The sequence below is a fragment of the Camelus ferus genome, chromosome 11, assembly GCF_009834535.1.
Source record: "Camelus ferus isolate YT-003-E chromosome 11, BCGSAC_Cfer_1.0, whole genome shotgun sequence".
Classification (NCBI taxonomy): domain Eukaryota; kingdom Metazoa; phylum Chordata; class Mammalia; order Artiodactyla; family Camelidae; genus Camelus; species Camelus ferus.
Window position 1 is genome coordinate 44893871 of NC_045706.1, and position 15531 is coordinate 44909401.

The 15531-nt window shown below is 49.6% G+C and overlaps 1 protein-coding gene and 1 long non-coding RNA gene across 3 annotated transcripts; one reads left to right on the top strand and one right to left on the bottom strand.

The window, feature by feature from the left end:
• Nucleotides 1-486: 486 nt before the first annotated feature.
• On the bottom strand, nt 487-7195 carry EGR2 (early growth response 2). Of its 2 annotated transcripts, none has more exons than XM_032491475.1 (3): nt 6968-7195; nt 4296-4404; nt 487-2950 (listed from the first exon to the last, which is right to left on the bottom strand). In XM_032491475.1, exons 1-3 carry the CDS (start codon nt 7061-7063, stop codon nt 1701-1703), a joined length of 1455 nt encoding a protein of 484 aa, XP_032347366.1. In that variant the 5' UTR covers nt 7064-7195; the 3' UTR covers nt 487-1700. The 2 variants fall into 2 exon arrangements, with proteins under 2 accessions (XP_032347366.1, XP_032347368.1); XM_032491477.1 differs by lacking the exon at nt 6968-7195 and adding an exon at nt 4505-4779.
• Nucleotides 7196-7262: 67 nt separating this feature from the next.
• LOC106728595 lies at nt 7263-14270 on the top strand. Its single transcript, XR_001364854.2, has 3 exons — nt 7263-7396; nt 7814-7918; nt 13736-14270. It is a non-coding gene; the product is annotated as an uncharacterized LOC106728595 (long non-coding RNA).
• Nucleotides 14271-15531: the final 1261 nt, after the last annotated feature.

Here is a 15531-nt window from a genome sequence, read left to right on the forward strand (position 1 = left end):
CTGAAGTGGTGATAGCGCTTTTCAAAAAGTTTTCTGTGGTCATGAGACTAATCCTGGAACCTGAAAGTCATTTCCAGCTTGACCACGCCACCACACTTTCCACAAAGCCACATCTCGTCTGAGTTCCTGGCCCTGGTCAGGGTTCTGAAAGCAGCTACAAATGTGTAGTCTCCGAGTGGGCACTTGTTTGTAAGTATTTATTTTCCGGGGCCCACTCAGGAGCGGAGAGAAGCTATAGGCTGTTATAGAGGACGGAACAATGAGTCAAAACAACGCCTCCCCACTTTTACACAAGTGCATGGGGGAAATCCCCGGAAAGCTAGCGTTTGATTATGAATGGAGATTGCTTTGGGGCAAGAGGGCTGGTGTTGAAAGGCTAACAAAGAAAACTTGGAGATCCTGGCTCTGTTCAAAGTACTAAAATCCACTGGGTACTGTTTAATTCCCACCCAGTAAACCTTTCATAAGTAATTTCTGCAGCAAAAATATTGTTGAAAAGTATTTATTTACACTACAGTCATAAACCATTATCTGAACTTTAGTTAGTGGTTTTGTGTTAGAATAAATCATTTATATTTCCACAACTATTAAGAGCTAATAACCAAACAAGTCAGCTCCAGTAACATTTACATTCTGCAATTCGACTACAAAGGTAACACTTTTAAGTCACAAAACAGAGCATACAAAAATATACTTTCTAAAAAAAAATTCCAAATATTAATAGGCAGAAGTATACAGCCATACTAAACCCAGGGAGTGATTTTTTTTTCCATAGTAAGGCAACCCATTTACATGCAGACCCTGTAACATTGTCTACATCACACAAGGCACCAAGGACACTTTCGACACAACTGCATGCATCCTAGTTTCAGAGAATATATGTACATCCCCCATTAAATAAGTTAACATCTGACTCATTTCAAGAGATCATAAATTGCTTTACTTTTTTTTCCCGAAGGTTCAGAACTTGGAGAACAGTGCACATCAAAAATACACAAAATCTGAATGGATATACACTGAAAAAATAGTCTTTATGTTTCTCAAACAACTCAAAAAGGAGCAGATATTGCTAGGTCCCTCCCATCACATTGCACTTCTGTTCTCTGAGTTTATAATACATTTGCTTAAAGGGTCGAGATGACTAGATAAGCTTTGATTCACTGTTCTAGCGCCACAGAATGCAGCATAAAGGCCATGCTTCACTCACTGTACAGCATCCCCCAAATCAGTCCCAAGCCATAAAGTGCACATCAGTTTCGCTTCTGTCTTTTTGCTGTCCCAACTTGAAGGGATCAGCATCTCCCAACCTACTGTAGAAAAAGTCTCAGATCTCCAGAGTCAAAAACCTGTAACCAGTCAAAATAAGAGAGGGGGAGCAAAACCTAGTCAAACAAACCTTTAAAGCAGGGTCAGGCCTTAGCCCTCTAGACCAGGGGCTCCCATCCAACCCCTTTCTGAGCCTCCCGTTACCTTGGGGTGATAGTCAACTCACCTAAGAGAGACTAAGGTGAGCTAAGTTTTAGGAAGGACGTGCTTCTAAGTGGAAAGAGGGGCAGTGCTAGGCTCCACCAAGGCCCTTTGCCCAACAAAATGAGGGAAGGGCAGGAAAGGTGGTAGTGTTTGTCGTGCAGCTCGAGTGGACGAGTGGATGAAGGACCTCTGGGGCCTTAAGGAGTTGGTATGTCAGCCTGAGTCTCATCTCAAGGTGTCCGGGTCCGCGATGAGCAAGGGCCGAGGGACCCTCCACCAATAGTGCTGCTGGTGCTGCTGCATAGGGCTCCCCCGGCTGGAGCACCCCCAGTGCAAGAGGCAGTGGAGGCGGCCGGCATCGACGAGGAGGGGGCACTGCTCTTGCGCTCCTTCTGTCTCAGGTGGATCTTGGTGTGGCGCTTCCTCTCGTCACTCCGGGCAAACTTGCGGCCACAGTAATCACAGGCAAAGGGCTTCTCGCCAGTGTGAGTGCGGATATGGGTAGTGAGGTGGTCACTGCGGCTGAAGTTGCGCATGCAGATCCGACACTGGAAGGGCTTGTGCCCAGTGTGGATTCGGATGTGCCGTGTTAGCTCGTCCGAGCGGGAGAAGCGCCGGTCACAGCCTTCTGCTGGGCACGGGTAGGGCCTCTCATGCACTGGGGTCTTGCTAGGCCTGTTGGGGTACTTGCGAGGCCTCAGAATGGGCCGCAGCGGCAGATGATGTGGGTTATAGGCGGCGGCAGCAGCTGCTGCTGAGCTGCTGCCAGGTAGCCGGGGTCCCTCGCTGCCTCCACTGGCCCCTGGCCCTGTGGCCCCAGCAGTTGGGCCCCCCAGGGTAAAGTTGCGGATGGTGGAGAGTGGAGTGAGTGGAGGGGGGACTCGCAGGGAGTCCAGCGGGCAGGGAAAGGGCTTGCGGTCTGGGCCAGCTGTACCATGTAGGTCTCTCTGGCACTGTGATGGGAAAAATCCAGGATAGTCTGGGATCATGGGGAAGAGACCCGGGTCCGTGGCTGGCTTGGGGGACGGGTAGGAAGGAGGTGGCGGGTAGGCCAGAGAAGAGGAGGTGGAGGTGGTGGCTACTGACAGGAATGCCGAGGGGTCCTGGTAGAGGTCTCCTGCACAGCCAGAATAAGGAGGAGGCGGTGGTGGAGAGTAGAGGTGGTCCAGATCAGGCTGGGTCTGGGACATGGTGCACACACCCAGGGGTCCAGTGGCCAGTGGGTTGGGGGAGGCAGAGGTGACGCTGGATGAGGCTGTGGTGGAAGCTGGGGAGGTGACCCCTTGCAGGATGCCTGCACTCACAATGTTGATGATGCCTTCTGGGTAGCAGCTAGCACCAGGGTACTGGGGGTCAATGGAGAACTTGCCCATGTAAGTGAAGGTTTGGTTTCGGGGTGCAGAGACGGGAGCAAAGCTGCTATGATATGGGAGATCCAAGGACCTCTTCTCTCCAGTCATGTCAATGTTGATCATGCCATCTGGAAAGGGGAAAGTAAAAATGGAGGTGGAGCAATGAGAATGCAGCCAAGAATCCCTTCTCACCCCCCCTCACATGAGTCCAATCCCAAGGCCCAGGATCCTAGCCCTGTAGAGCTGGGACAGAGTCTAACAGTTGGAGGAATTGTGGCCCAAAGACAGTAAGAAGAGGCTAACCCAAGATCCTACTGTGGCAACCAGTGACAGTTTGGGACTCAAACTACCTCCAGGAAAGCAGGATGAGCTACTTCCAACCCCCACATACAGCCATCTGTAGTTCCAGTCCCCAATAAAACACCCAATAATAGCAACAACAATATTAAAATTTCCCCATCTGCCTGTAACTTCTCTCCCTCTCTTTTGCCTGGGGGGTCCCACTGCTGTGTCAGACATCACCCAGGAGACTGATCCTAGCCAGTGCCTCCAAGGTGCCAGCCTGAGAGGGGAGCCCGAGAGGGGTGTCATGATTTCTCGGCTGCTCCCCATTCCAGGTGCCTTCCTTCCCTCCCTCTCCCGTTGCGCTTCAGTTGACGACTGCTGGAGGGAATCTGGCTCTGAGATAGGAGTCTACAGGTCTCCTTTCCCACGCAACCTTCTCAGCCTTGCCCGATACTCGCGTGTCCTCGCCACAGCCGAAAGCCAGTGGCAAGGCTTCGAGGAAGACGCGGAGACTGCAGGGAGACCACTTTCCACCGTATCGCCAAGGAAACTGGAGGCGCCGGTGCCCAGCGGGCATCCCTCGGCAGCCAGGGGTAAGCTTTCCGCAGCTGCCCGCCCTCCCCCCGTCCTCCTCCGCGCCTGGCCAACCCCCTCAACTTCGCGAGCGGCAAGCAGGACTCGCGGGGAGCGAACTCCGAGATTTTCTCCGGGTCGGTTCTGCCCAGGAGGGAGCGGCGAACGCTGTCCTCTGGTGTTTTTCCTCCGCTCGACTCTCCAGACGCGCAGCTTTCCTCCAGAGCCCTGAACTTTCCCGTCACTTTGCCTCTACCCCGAGAGAGGGGAGGCCGGGGGCTGCCGCTGGCCGAAAGACCCACACAAATCCCGAAGCCTGGTGGGGCATCTCTCTTACTCTCATCCCTGCGCCGACCGGGGGCTGGGCGCTCCGCGGCGCACGCACGGCCGATCGCTGGCAACCTGGTGCATCTGCCAGCGCGCCCAGCTCCAACGCCCGGGTACCCGCTCCCATGGACACCTCCGGCACCTCCTTACATTCTTTAAAGCCAGTTCACTCAACACCGTCCACCTCGCGCCCCAACCCTCTCCTCCAGGTCCTGCACACGCACCAAAACCCACCCACCACTTCCGAGCTGCGTGGGTCCCGGCCCGCGAGAGGGGCACGCGGCTTACCTCCGGCCACTCCGTTCATCTGGTCAAAGGGGCCTCCCAGTTCGGCATTGGGGAAGATGGTCACCGACGTGGCGGCGAGGTCCTCCACCGGGTAGATGTTGTCAGACAGCTGGTGCACAAAACCACTGAGAGTTACTGGGATTTTGTCTACGGCCTTGGCGGTCATCATTTGCTCCTCGCACAACCTGGAGACCCAACTCCCTCGCTACCTGGAGTGTCAGAGAAGCCGTTTTGGAGAGGGACTGGACTGAGCCTAGGTTGGTATCTCCTTTTGCCCTCCACACTTAAAAGGCAACTACCCCCTTCCAAAAAAAAAAATCCAATGGAAATAAAACTAGCAAACAAGTTGCTGTTTTTTCAAGAAGCAAAATGGCTATTTGCCACTGACTCTCTCCTGTGTTCCGGCTGGGAAGCCAGGAGTTGCTGGTGTAGTGTTACTAAAACAGTCAGTGTGTCCCCTCGCCGAGCTATTAATCAATTGCTGCTCTCTCGGTTAGACGGAAAGTGTTGCTCTAAGTATTTATGGGCAGGTCCTCAATGCCCGTGACGTCACTGCCCATATATGGACTGAGGAACAGGGCTGGGCCAGGCAGCTTTTGCCGTCACATGGCCGGTTTGCACAGGGGCTTGGCGGCGCGGGCTCCTCCGGGCTCGCGACTCCCGGCTTGCAGCCTGCGAGGATCCACGGGGGTCTGGGGAGTGCGGACCGAGCCGAAGCCCTGATCCAGAGCTCAGGGTCCGGCAGGGATGGGGCTCGCTGCGAGTCCAGCCCAGGCCACTGTGGGAGAGCGAGCAGGTCCCAGCTGCGGTGCGGCCTCCGGGTAGGGGAGGAATTCCGGTTCTCCGGGACTTTCCAAAAAAGGCGAAAATCCGGTGCCGGCAGCTCCGCCTCCCCAGCCCTTGTTTGGGAGCCATTCCGGAAAATTAAACTTCGGAAAGAAACCGAGCGAAGCCGAGACACTACAGTCAAACCCCTACTCACTTTCTTGGCAGCTCAAAACCGCAAGCAAAAGGAGGCAGCGAAGAGAGAGAGAGAGAGAGAGAGAGAGAGAAAAAGCGGCATGCATTCACGGAAGCTGACTGCTTTTTTCTGAATTACTTGGTGGAAAGAAGTGGCTGGTGATAAGAGTGAATGCGGTATTGCTTTTTTGGAAAGTCTGTTCTATTTATACAGGAGCGAAAACGGAACAGGTTTTGGGTTGTTTGTTTGTTTAAGTATTTTGGGCACTTGGGGCAGGGGTGGTAGACCCTAGGAGGAGCAGATAACTGCGGGGACCTTCGAGAGAAATCCTCAGCCGCAGACACCCCCCTTCCTCTAGCCCGCGCGCTCCCCGCCCCCCTTCAGCTGCTGCGCGAAGCCGGCGCCCTTCCCGGCGCGTCTGGGCGGTAGCCTGTGTGGGAGCGTCCAGATGGAAGCTTGGACACTCACCCTGCCCCGCCACACAACACACACACAAACACACACTTACACTCAGACACACACTTCCGCTACGCACACTCCTGCCCCCGCCGCCTTCTTCACACACTGGCTCGCACACCTTACGCTACACACCTCCGTGTTGACAGCGCGCCCGTGAGCCCGCCTTGCCCACAGACTGCCGGGTCGGCGGAGCGGGCGTCTGGGTTTGCTGGACAGGGTGCTCTGCGAAGACACCCATCCTCAGCTTCACTGACTGGACTGGCTGCCACCGTAGTTCCCCACCCACGAAAGCCTGCACCGAGCCCTACTCCAGAACACACACATAAGGAGGAATATTCTTCCTTTCCTTGGCCAAGAGCCACCTCGAGGAGGCCAGCGAGGGCCAGAGTGACAGCAAACAGTGACGCTAGCTTCGAGTTTCCATCACCCTACACGCTTTTCCCTTTGTGAGTAAAAAACAAACAAAAACAAACAAACAAACAAACTAACAAACAAAAACTGAGCCGGGTGGGTACCTTTCTCCTTAGTTCCCAAAACATTTTTAAAAAACTTTTCAGAGGTCCAGATAGCGACGGGTTCTGGCTGGCTGCACACACCGCTCCTACCTCCTGGATCACCCCGGCCTGCACCAGGAGCGCTCCGAGCCTGGCCCAGGCTCTGTGGGAGGCTGGGCCCAGGTGCTACAACAGGGATAGGGGCCTCCCGCTAGCCCTCCTTCTGCCCCAAAGCCCCCAAGGCCCGGGATAGAGCACGAGGGCAGGCCCTGCCCTTGTCCCGCCGCCGGCCAGGACAGCTTCAGCCTCGTGGGGGCCGGGGAGGGCGAAAGCCACGGCGCCACGCCGTGGAGGAAACGCGGCGCTGCAAGCGGCTTTCCCGCCGCTCACCTGCCGCGGCCGCCGCCGCTGTGAGCCCGCTGCCGCCTGGCCCCGCGCGCTGTGGTCAGGGCCCGGGGCGGCGGTGAGCGGCCTCTGCCCCTCCTGCCGAGCGCCGCTTCTCCCCTTGCCCGCCGCGAAATCGGTTCTCCCGCGGCTGGACATTTTTCTGACTTCAAACACCCAGAGAAAAAATTCGGAAAGTTTCTCGCTCGCTCTGGGCGCTCTTTTCCAATTGGAAATAAAAATAAAAGGGAAAAGGAAGGAAATCACAACAAGATTAGAACCCTTGTAGGTACCCTACCCTTGGCAAAAAAAGTGAAAAGTCCCATTTCTTTAAAAAAAAAAAAAGATAAAAGAAAAGAAAGCTACTCTCTTACCACGTGCGCCAGCCCGCTCCTCCTGCGCTCCGGCCGGTCCCGCGGCCCCCGCGCTGACCACCGGCAAGACGGCACCTCGGGGAGCCCGACTCGCATCTCCAGCCCTGAGTCCGAAAGAAGGGAGGGGGGACCGAATTATGCAAATATGGGTCGTGGCAGCGGGGCTCGGGTTACGGCCCCCGCTGACCTCCGAGGTGAGGCATCCACCCGCGGCAAGCGCTGGCACGGCGACTGGTTGCGCTTCGCTCCTCTCCACGCACGTGGGCGGACGGGCGGGCGGGCGGGCGAGTAACCGGGGCCGCCCCGCGGTGGGCGCTGCTGCCAACCCCGCCGGCGGCCGCAGTGCGCCGCCCGGAGGGGGAGCTCCTGGACGCCCAAGTGCCGGGCGAGCTGGGCGCAGAGAACAGGACGCAGGCTGGGGCGGCCTAGGTGAGGATGAGCCTCACGATCTTCGGCTGCTACCTTTCCCGAAGGAGAAGGCTGAGTGGGGGTCGATTGGGGGAGGGGACCCCACTAAGGAGGGGCGGGCTTGCCTGGCCCATTGGAAAAGCACGTTAGAGTAAATGGGAGTGACTGACATTCTGGAATTATACGGAGCTTTCTAACAACTCACACCTCCCGTAAGAGCTGCGCCACTTCAAGCCCGCGGTGCGCCGAAGGTGGGTTGGGGCAGGGGCAAGGAACAGTGGCAGGCTCTCAGGAAGGTGCCTGGGGCCAGTCCTGGGAGGCCTTCCCTGAACCCCCGCTGGACAGGTCAGTAGATACTTACCATAATCTCTCTCCTCTCTCTCTCTCTCTCTCTCCCCCTCTCCCCTTCTCTCCCTCCCTCCCTCCCTCCCTTTTAAGAGTGATAATGGAACAAAGTCTAGGCAGACTCACTTCAAGCCAGACATCCTGAGGATACGTAGTAAGCTCAGAAAACTAAAGTAACTTGCCTAAGTCGCACAGCTGGTAAGTAGTGGTGTCCAAACTTGCAACGGGGTCTTCTGACTCCAAGTACAGTGCTCTGGATACTACATCATTCATACAGGAAAATCCAGTTCCGGAAAGGGAACAGCTCTTTGAGGACTGGGAGCCTGGCTCAGCTCACTAAAGAAGAAACAGATCGCCTTGGCCAACTTCATCTCTTCTTTGGCATTTCTGAAAAGATGAAAGCTGAAGTCAGGGCTTTCAAAGGGAAGGGGACAAGGGACTGTCATGGACATACCCCTTCGTAGATGAAGGGAGAATTTGAGTTCTAGGGCTTTCTAGGCCCATGTTATGGCTAGAGTGACCAGGTTGGCACAAAGCCAGCATATAATAGGCCCTGTAATAAGAGAAACCAACCCCACAGTATCCTTCCTGGAGTGAAGAAGTGAGGGGGGAAAAAAAGAAGTAGAGACAAACAAAAACTCCAGAGGTATTTACAGAGTAAGATACTGTGCTGGGGAGGGGAGGAAGGGAGGAAGAGGGAATGCGGCAGTTAAATACAGAGATGTATCATGATCTCTACTTTTAGGCACCTGAGCTAATTCTGATTAAAAACTGAACGCCTTTCTTTAAAATAGTTGTCAAAATGCTTAAGTAAATGGAGCGCTCCATGATGTATCAGGGTTATTAAAAGAGTAGCAAATGGTCCCAGATTCTGATTTGCTTTGTCCTGAATCCAGACCCAGTAAGTAAAAGAGGAACGAAGCAGAGGAGCCATATAGGAGGCTTGCCCCTGCTACGCTGCAAGGAGAAAGGGAAGCAATCTGAGGGTCCTGGCTTGCCCTCAGTGTCCCCTCTCTGAGTGGTTTTTAGCTTTTTTTCCCAACAGTATGGACTGAGAATCACAATCAGCCTTGAGTCATGTCACAAATAATTTGTTAATGTTTGCATTTTGATTTATTAAGAAACAGTTTTGAACATCATTAGGCTATTTCTATTGTAATATCATTTTCACTCACTTTCATTCTAATACTGATACTGGAGTGAGAAACCAAGAAGCATCAGAATTGCCCTTAAGTGTAGACACACAGGAGAGTGTGGATCCTGAGCTCAAATGGCATAGGACATGTGTGCCTCAGTGATAATCAGGATAATTGCCAACTCTGCCATCCAGCCAAGCCTTTCTTAAAGGTGCCCCTGTGTGCTGAGAAAACTGATAAATGCCTCCCTATATTCAGTATCTCACTATGAATCTGGTGATCCTAGAGGCTATAAACCAAGCCCAGATTATGCCAATCAAAGTTGTTGTGAAGCCTGAAAAAAGCATTGCTTCACACCAGTCCAATGTGCAACCACAGTCGTGTTTCATTAGCACAAATAATCTGGACAAGTAAGACCCAGACCTATATAATCTTATTTTGCAGCAGCAGCAACACTGGCTTAAGCAGAGGGTTCTCGGGTTCCCTTTAGGGTGAACTATCACAATTCAACAGATATTTCTTAAGCATCTACTAAGTACAGAAGTGAGAGCCCCAAACCCTGGGCATCTAAAGGTGCCTAAAATCAGGTCTGGTCCCCACCCCATGGAGCTTGTAGTCAATCACACAAATACATAATTGCAAATAATGACAATGTTTGACCCCAAAGAAGAAAAAGGACAAAGGACATAATTGAATCTAGGAGGTTGAGTAATGCTTCTCTAAGCAGAGATCTGAAGGATGTGCAAAGATTAGGGGAAGGACAGTGGACAGATCATTCAGGGGAGAAAAAGTCAGTGTGGAAAGGCCCCAAGGTGGGAGGAAGCAAAGTGCATTTGTGGAATAAAGAAAGTTCAATGTGGGTGGAAACCTCCAGGCTGCCTTCCATGCCTATTGCACTGGAGCTGAGAGTAGCCAAAACAGGCAGCCTCAGTGGAAGCCCTTTCCCACCTCCCACCCCTTAAGAGATTTTAACCGCTATGACTCTGTGGCTCTCCTTTTTCCTCTGCCATTATCTTTTCTCGATAGTGGCAATGGCATTATATTTTTGCATATGGGTTTCTTTACTTTTCTTTTTTTTTTTCACCTCTCAGCTTCTGCAAATGAATAAGAACATGCCAAAAAGATTTCAGCAAAAAAAGACAACGTATACAGAAATGCTTATTGGAATCAGCATTTTGTTTCAGTGACAGTCTTAATGAAATAACATTCCTTAATTGTCTATTTCTCAATAAGGAAATGATAGACAACACAAATTTTGTCCCATTTAAAATGAATACAGTGGAGAAATGAAGTCTTTCTAGTAGAAACACATCATGTCAAACCTACAGATCACTTTACCATTGCTGGCAAAAAATAAAAGGTAATCAATGCATTATTTATCTCTATTAAGACAAGGTACATGTCAACCTGGGGTCCAGATTAATAAGTGATAGTCTGGTCATTAAGGCTGGAAACAAAATCTCCATTCCAGAGCACACCTTCTTATGCTCTTAGATTTTAAATCTTTCAGCTTACATGTTTAATTGTACAAAAGCTATAACTAAGGAATTCCTGTATTTTTTTAAGCATGCATCACTAGACTGCTTACCTTACTAGTTTACAGGAAACAATTTTCCTTCTTCCAAATAATGCCAGACATCCCATGGAAGCTTTATTCTTATATTGAGAAAGGACAGGGCAAGTCAGTGCATCCATTTGTCAGAGGAGCTGTTTTGCAGCATATAAGCCAAACAAAGGGGAAAATTTTCATATTTCAACTGAATAATCTTGATAAGAATTGTCACCGTTTCTTGTGGTTAACATTATGAGCTCTGGAGGCCCATATGACATGAGTTCAAATCCTAGGTCCTGGATTCAAATCTTAACTCTGACAGTTCCTGGCTGTGTGTTCTTAACCAAGTTAATGATTTCTCTGTGCCTCAGTTTCCTCATCTATAAAGTGGTCAAAATTATTATACATCTCTCATAGGGTGTATTGAGGATTAAATACAGTGATATATATATAACACATAGCATACTGAAAAGACTCACGGTAAGAAGACCCCAGATCCCCTTACCAGTTCCGCCCCTGCTGCTTGACTTGATCTTGGGTTGGTGGTTGCTGCTGGGAGGAGCCAGCTATGCTTGCAACACTCACACCACTCAAGCCTTAGGTGGCAACCATGGGAGACAGGCTCTTCTTTCCCCATATCTGATGATACTTCTTAACTATACGTCAAAAGATGTAGAAACATCACGTCCCCTCATGCCTGCTCAGAATTTTAGCAGCCAAAAAGCCAAAAATGTCTAGAAAGACTTTAAGTTTTCACTATTTTGAGTAAGAAGAGTGGTAGGGGTAGAGGGAGCACTATGCGGTGGGAAAAGCACTAGATTAGGAATTAGGCTCGGTGGTGGCTCTCCACACAATAATGTTCTCAATAGCAATAAGAATGGCTAGTATTTAGTGAGCATTCAAGGGTACTAAACACTCTGCTGACTCTGTTTCCTTATCTCTTAGTCTACCAACCACCCCATGAAGCAGATGTCGTTACTCTTTCACCTTGCAGGTGAAGAAACTGAGTCGCCAAAGCCCACGCCACAGAGCTAATTAAGTGGAAGTGCTGAGCAGTCTGACTCCATCACTTATGCTCCCAGCACCTACCCTAGCCTGTGAACTAGATAAGACACTTAACCTCTGTGAATCTCTTTACATCGGGGCTGGGCACGCCTGCCTCAGCTGCCCTCAGCCAGAGTATTGTGATGATTCAAAGGAAGAGGACGAAAAACATGTTCTGAAAAGCAGGATGTGCACTGCACATCTAATTGTTGTTTCCCATGGTGACTGTTTGGGTTACTGGACCTTTGATGACAGAGGTAAAAGGTAAGCTCAGATAGGCTAGGAAGTGACGCTTATGATTCCAGGATGGGGACAAGCCATCAACAATCGAACTGAACTTCTAACCTGTTTGATTGTTGGCCAATCCTAAGGCCCTTCAAAGAGGTCTCTTTACCACCCCCATCCCCACCCCCACCCCCACCCCCTACACTGGAGGGTGGTCCAGATCTGTGTACTCCTTTTTATCTGGGGATGGAGTTAAAGAAGGTGTCTGCTGGCAACCTGGGCCTTTGGAACGAGTCATTAGCAGGTCTACTTCTCCTGATGCTAATAATAGGCCTAGATGCAGATCGTTCTTAGGTCCTAATATTTAACTAGAATGCAAGTTTCTGCCCATGGGCTGTTGTACCTGAGAAAACATTGTGGTTACAATGCAATCACCACTGGATAGCAGAATAGTTTTAGTCACTGGTCTTGTAAGCACATAATCAGAGCCTCCCCAGAGACCTGGCAACTCCTAGTCTTTTAGAATTAGCAACTTTGCTTTTAAAAAATATGATTATTTAAGCAACAGCCAGTGGAAACTTCAAAAAGAGGAAAACAAGAACAATCTAGATTCCTTTCTTCTCTCTGGATTTTATGAAACAAGAGACACCAAAGACGACCAGAATGACCATTTTAGTCCCTTCATCTGTTATTCAGAAATTCTAGGGGAGAAGGTGCCTGATCAGGAGACCTATTTCCTTGCTTTTCCTGCATGTCAGGGCTTGTCATCACAGAGCTCTCTCATGTAATAGAAACTTGAATGGAATGTTACCCCCAAAATGGAAAACGATATCTGGAAACCAAACATGTAGATCTCCTACGTAAAAGCTGGGTGGTTCCAGTAGAGCTAGAGTGGGCCTGACTCCACCACTCCGAGCAAATTCTCTGGAATCTGGAAGCCACCGCTGTGATGTATGGAGCCAGCCCACAACATGCTGGGGCTGGGGTTGGGGCTGACTTAGACAGATGAACTAGAGAGCAACTGAATACACAGGGATGGGCCTGTCTCACAGATGAAGCAGAGAGCAAGTGAATACACAGAGATGGGCCTATCTCACCTTCAAATACCAGGACAACCTCATGGCGTTTTGTTAATCCATTCAGTGAATATTTATTAAGTACCTGGTATACACCTTGGACTATGCTAGGGTCTTGAGATATATCAGTGAACAGAACTCCCTGTCTTTATGTAGCTTACGGCCTGAAAATTCTTGTGAATTTAATTCCAAAAACTAAAAAAAGGGAAACCACTAGAGTCCCTTCCCTTGTCTTCAGCCAGAATCACCTTTAAGCCACTTGTTCACACTCAGGTACAAATCTCTCCGAAGGTCATTAAAGAAAGAATATAAAACTTGCTTTAGTAACACATTCTGGTGTTTAATATTCTTGCAAGACATTCTTCATAGATAGAGAACACTCCCCTTTTATTATGCATTTTGTTTCATTCTCTCCTCAGGAGACATGAAGAAGTTAGTCATGACAGTCTGAGCAAGAACCAGTCACAGGGTGAAATGTAGTTCTCAGCCTTTTCTGTTTCATGTGGAATTATCTCAGTTCCTATAGCCTGTCTTTTAGAATTTTTGCCCTTTTATCCTTTCATCATCTACATCAACTCTCTGTTGGACTTCCTAATGCCACACACTTTCCAGTGCTTATAACAAAGTGTTTTATGTGGCACTCTACCCTTTCCAAGTCCCTTTCATACACATTACTTCCTTCGGGACTCAAAATATAACCCCGTGATGTTGGCAAGGCCACGTTTACCTTTCCTACTGCCCACATAAGTCAAGAGAGACCAGAGAGGCCAAGTGACTGACCTCCGTTCACACAAGTAGTAAGAAGGCAGAGCCAGCATTCCTGGCCAGGTTTCCTTGTGCTAATATTAAGAGCTCTGTCTGTCGAATGCAAGCCTCAACTACTGGTTGGGAAGGCCCAGGCATGTGAATGCTTGTGAAATCCCTGAGACACTTTGATGGCTGGTGGCCAGCTAACATTTAGGTCATGTGTTTTGTTCGCCAGGTGTGTGCTGACCCTGTTCTGTTCCTCCACGTCATTTTATCCGCTATGGGTGAAGACTGGTAGCATGAAGTTAAATGATGACAACAACAACCAGATCCTAGCCTTCCAGGTCATTAAAGGCAATTTTGGGCTACCAGTCCCAGGTCCATCCCCTGGAGTCCTCATTTGTCGCATTTCTGTGAGGTTGGCAACTGACTCACTGATTACCACCCTCTGGATTATCAGCCTGTGGTGCAACTAGAAAAGATTCTCATTTGTATGGGGTAGCTTAAGTGTGGTTGGGTATACCTTGCTGGGGTGACCAGCTTGACTAGGGGAGGAGATGAATTCTCCAGCTTCATCAACAGAAGACCTTGATGGTTTTGTATTTTTTCCAAACTTCACTAACCTGAGCTATGGTCTCCTCAGAGATAATCACAAGAGCATTTTTATGTAAAATCTTTTGTGTTTGTGGTTAAAATTTGGGTAACAATGAGTAACAATGCCCTCCCCTTTCATTCTCGCCCAGAGGGTTTCAAGAGGGTCATTAATACAATGGAAGGAGCTAATTCTCAGATGCAGGAACTGGCCAGTAACTGTGCTGGTCCACCTTCAGATCTGGCTTATCAGAATCTTAGTCTCAAGAATCTATATTAAAACAACAACAACAACAACAACAACAACAACAAAGAATTGCCCTTTTAAAAAGCTAAATTTGATGATGTGCTGACTGACTGTTAAGTTTTTGAAAAATCCGTACTCCTTACCACCACCTGTAAGTCCTTACATGACCCAGCCTTGTCCTACCCCACTAATCACAGCTTCTTCCTCTTCCCCCATGTTCACTATGCTCAGCAAACTCTTAAACATCTCAAGCTCCATCCCATCTCAGAGCCTGTGGACCGTGGGCTTCCCAGCCTCTAGTACTGTGAGAAATGCATGTCTGTTGTTTATCAGCTATCCAGTTTATGGTATTCTGTTAAAGCAGCACGAATGGACATCTTATCCGGGTCTAAGCACAAGATTTTCCTTCTCAGCCCTCCCCACTCTTCCCCAGACACCCTGTCCCTTACAGTGCACTGTTCTCGGTGCTGAGCAGACCCAGGAGTGAGGACCATAGCTGTCCTGACCATCATTGTATGCCCAGAACCAAGAACAGTGCTAGCACAGAGGAGTGTGAAGTAAGCACTTGCTGAATGAACGGAATGTATGAGCAGTGATGAGCCAGGTTTAGGATCCACTACGTTGGTACGGTTTCTTTTCCTCCCTGCATGCCATTTTCCCCATTTGTAAAAAGAGGGTATTAGCCTCTGTGGCACCTAAGGCCCCATCCAGCTTTGACAGTGTATTATTAACTGGCCCTGAGGACCCAAAGGGAGCCCAAGGGCCGCAGCCTCAACATCACCCTAAACTGGACTGTGCTTTTCCAGGTAAGAGAGCAGCTCAAGTCATGATAAAGCAAAGCAGATTCAGCCCATAGAAGAGGCCTCCCTCCTTCTACCTAGACAAAAAAAAAAAAAAAAAAAAAAATCAGGCTCTGCTTTTTCCTAGGAAGAGGTCAGATAATTCTGATAGGAATTGTTCTCCATGAAATCTTTTTGACTGAATCCTGTTGCCTTGCTCATGCCAGGGCATTTGCAAATGGGTGGAACAAATCAATTCTCAGATAAATACGTGAGTTATGCTTAGAAGGTAGACTTAACTGAGCTGCATCCACTGGGATCTCTACTAATTTTTATAAATAAAGTTGATTTATCCTTTTTCAACCTTCAGGGAAGACCTTAGGATTCCATTAATTCTTTCAAATGGATTGAAAG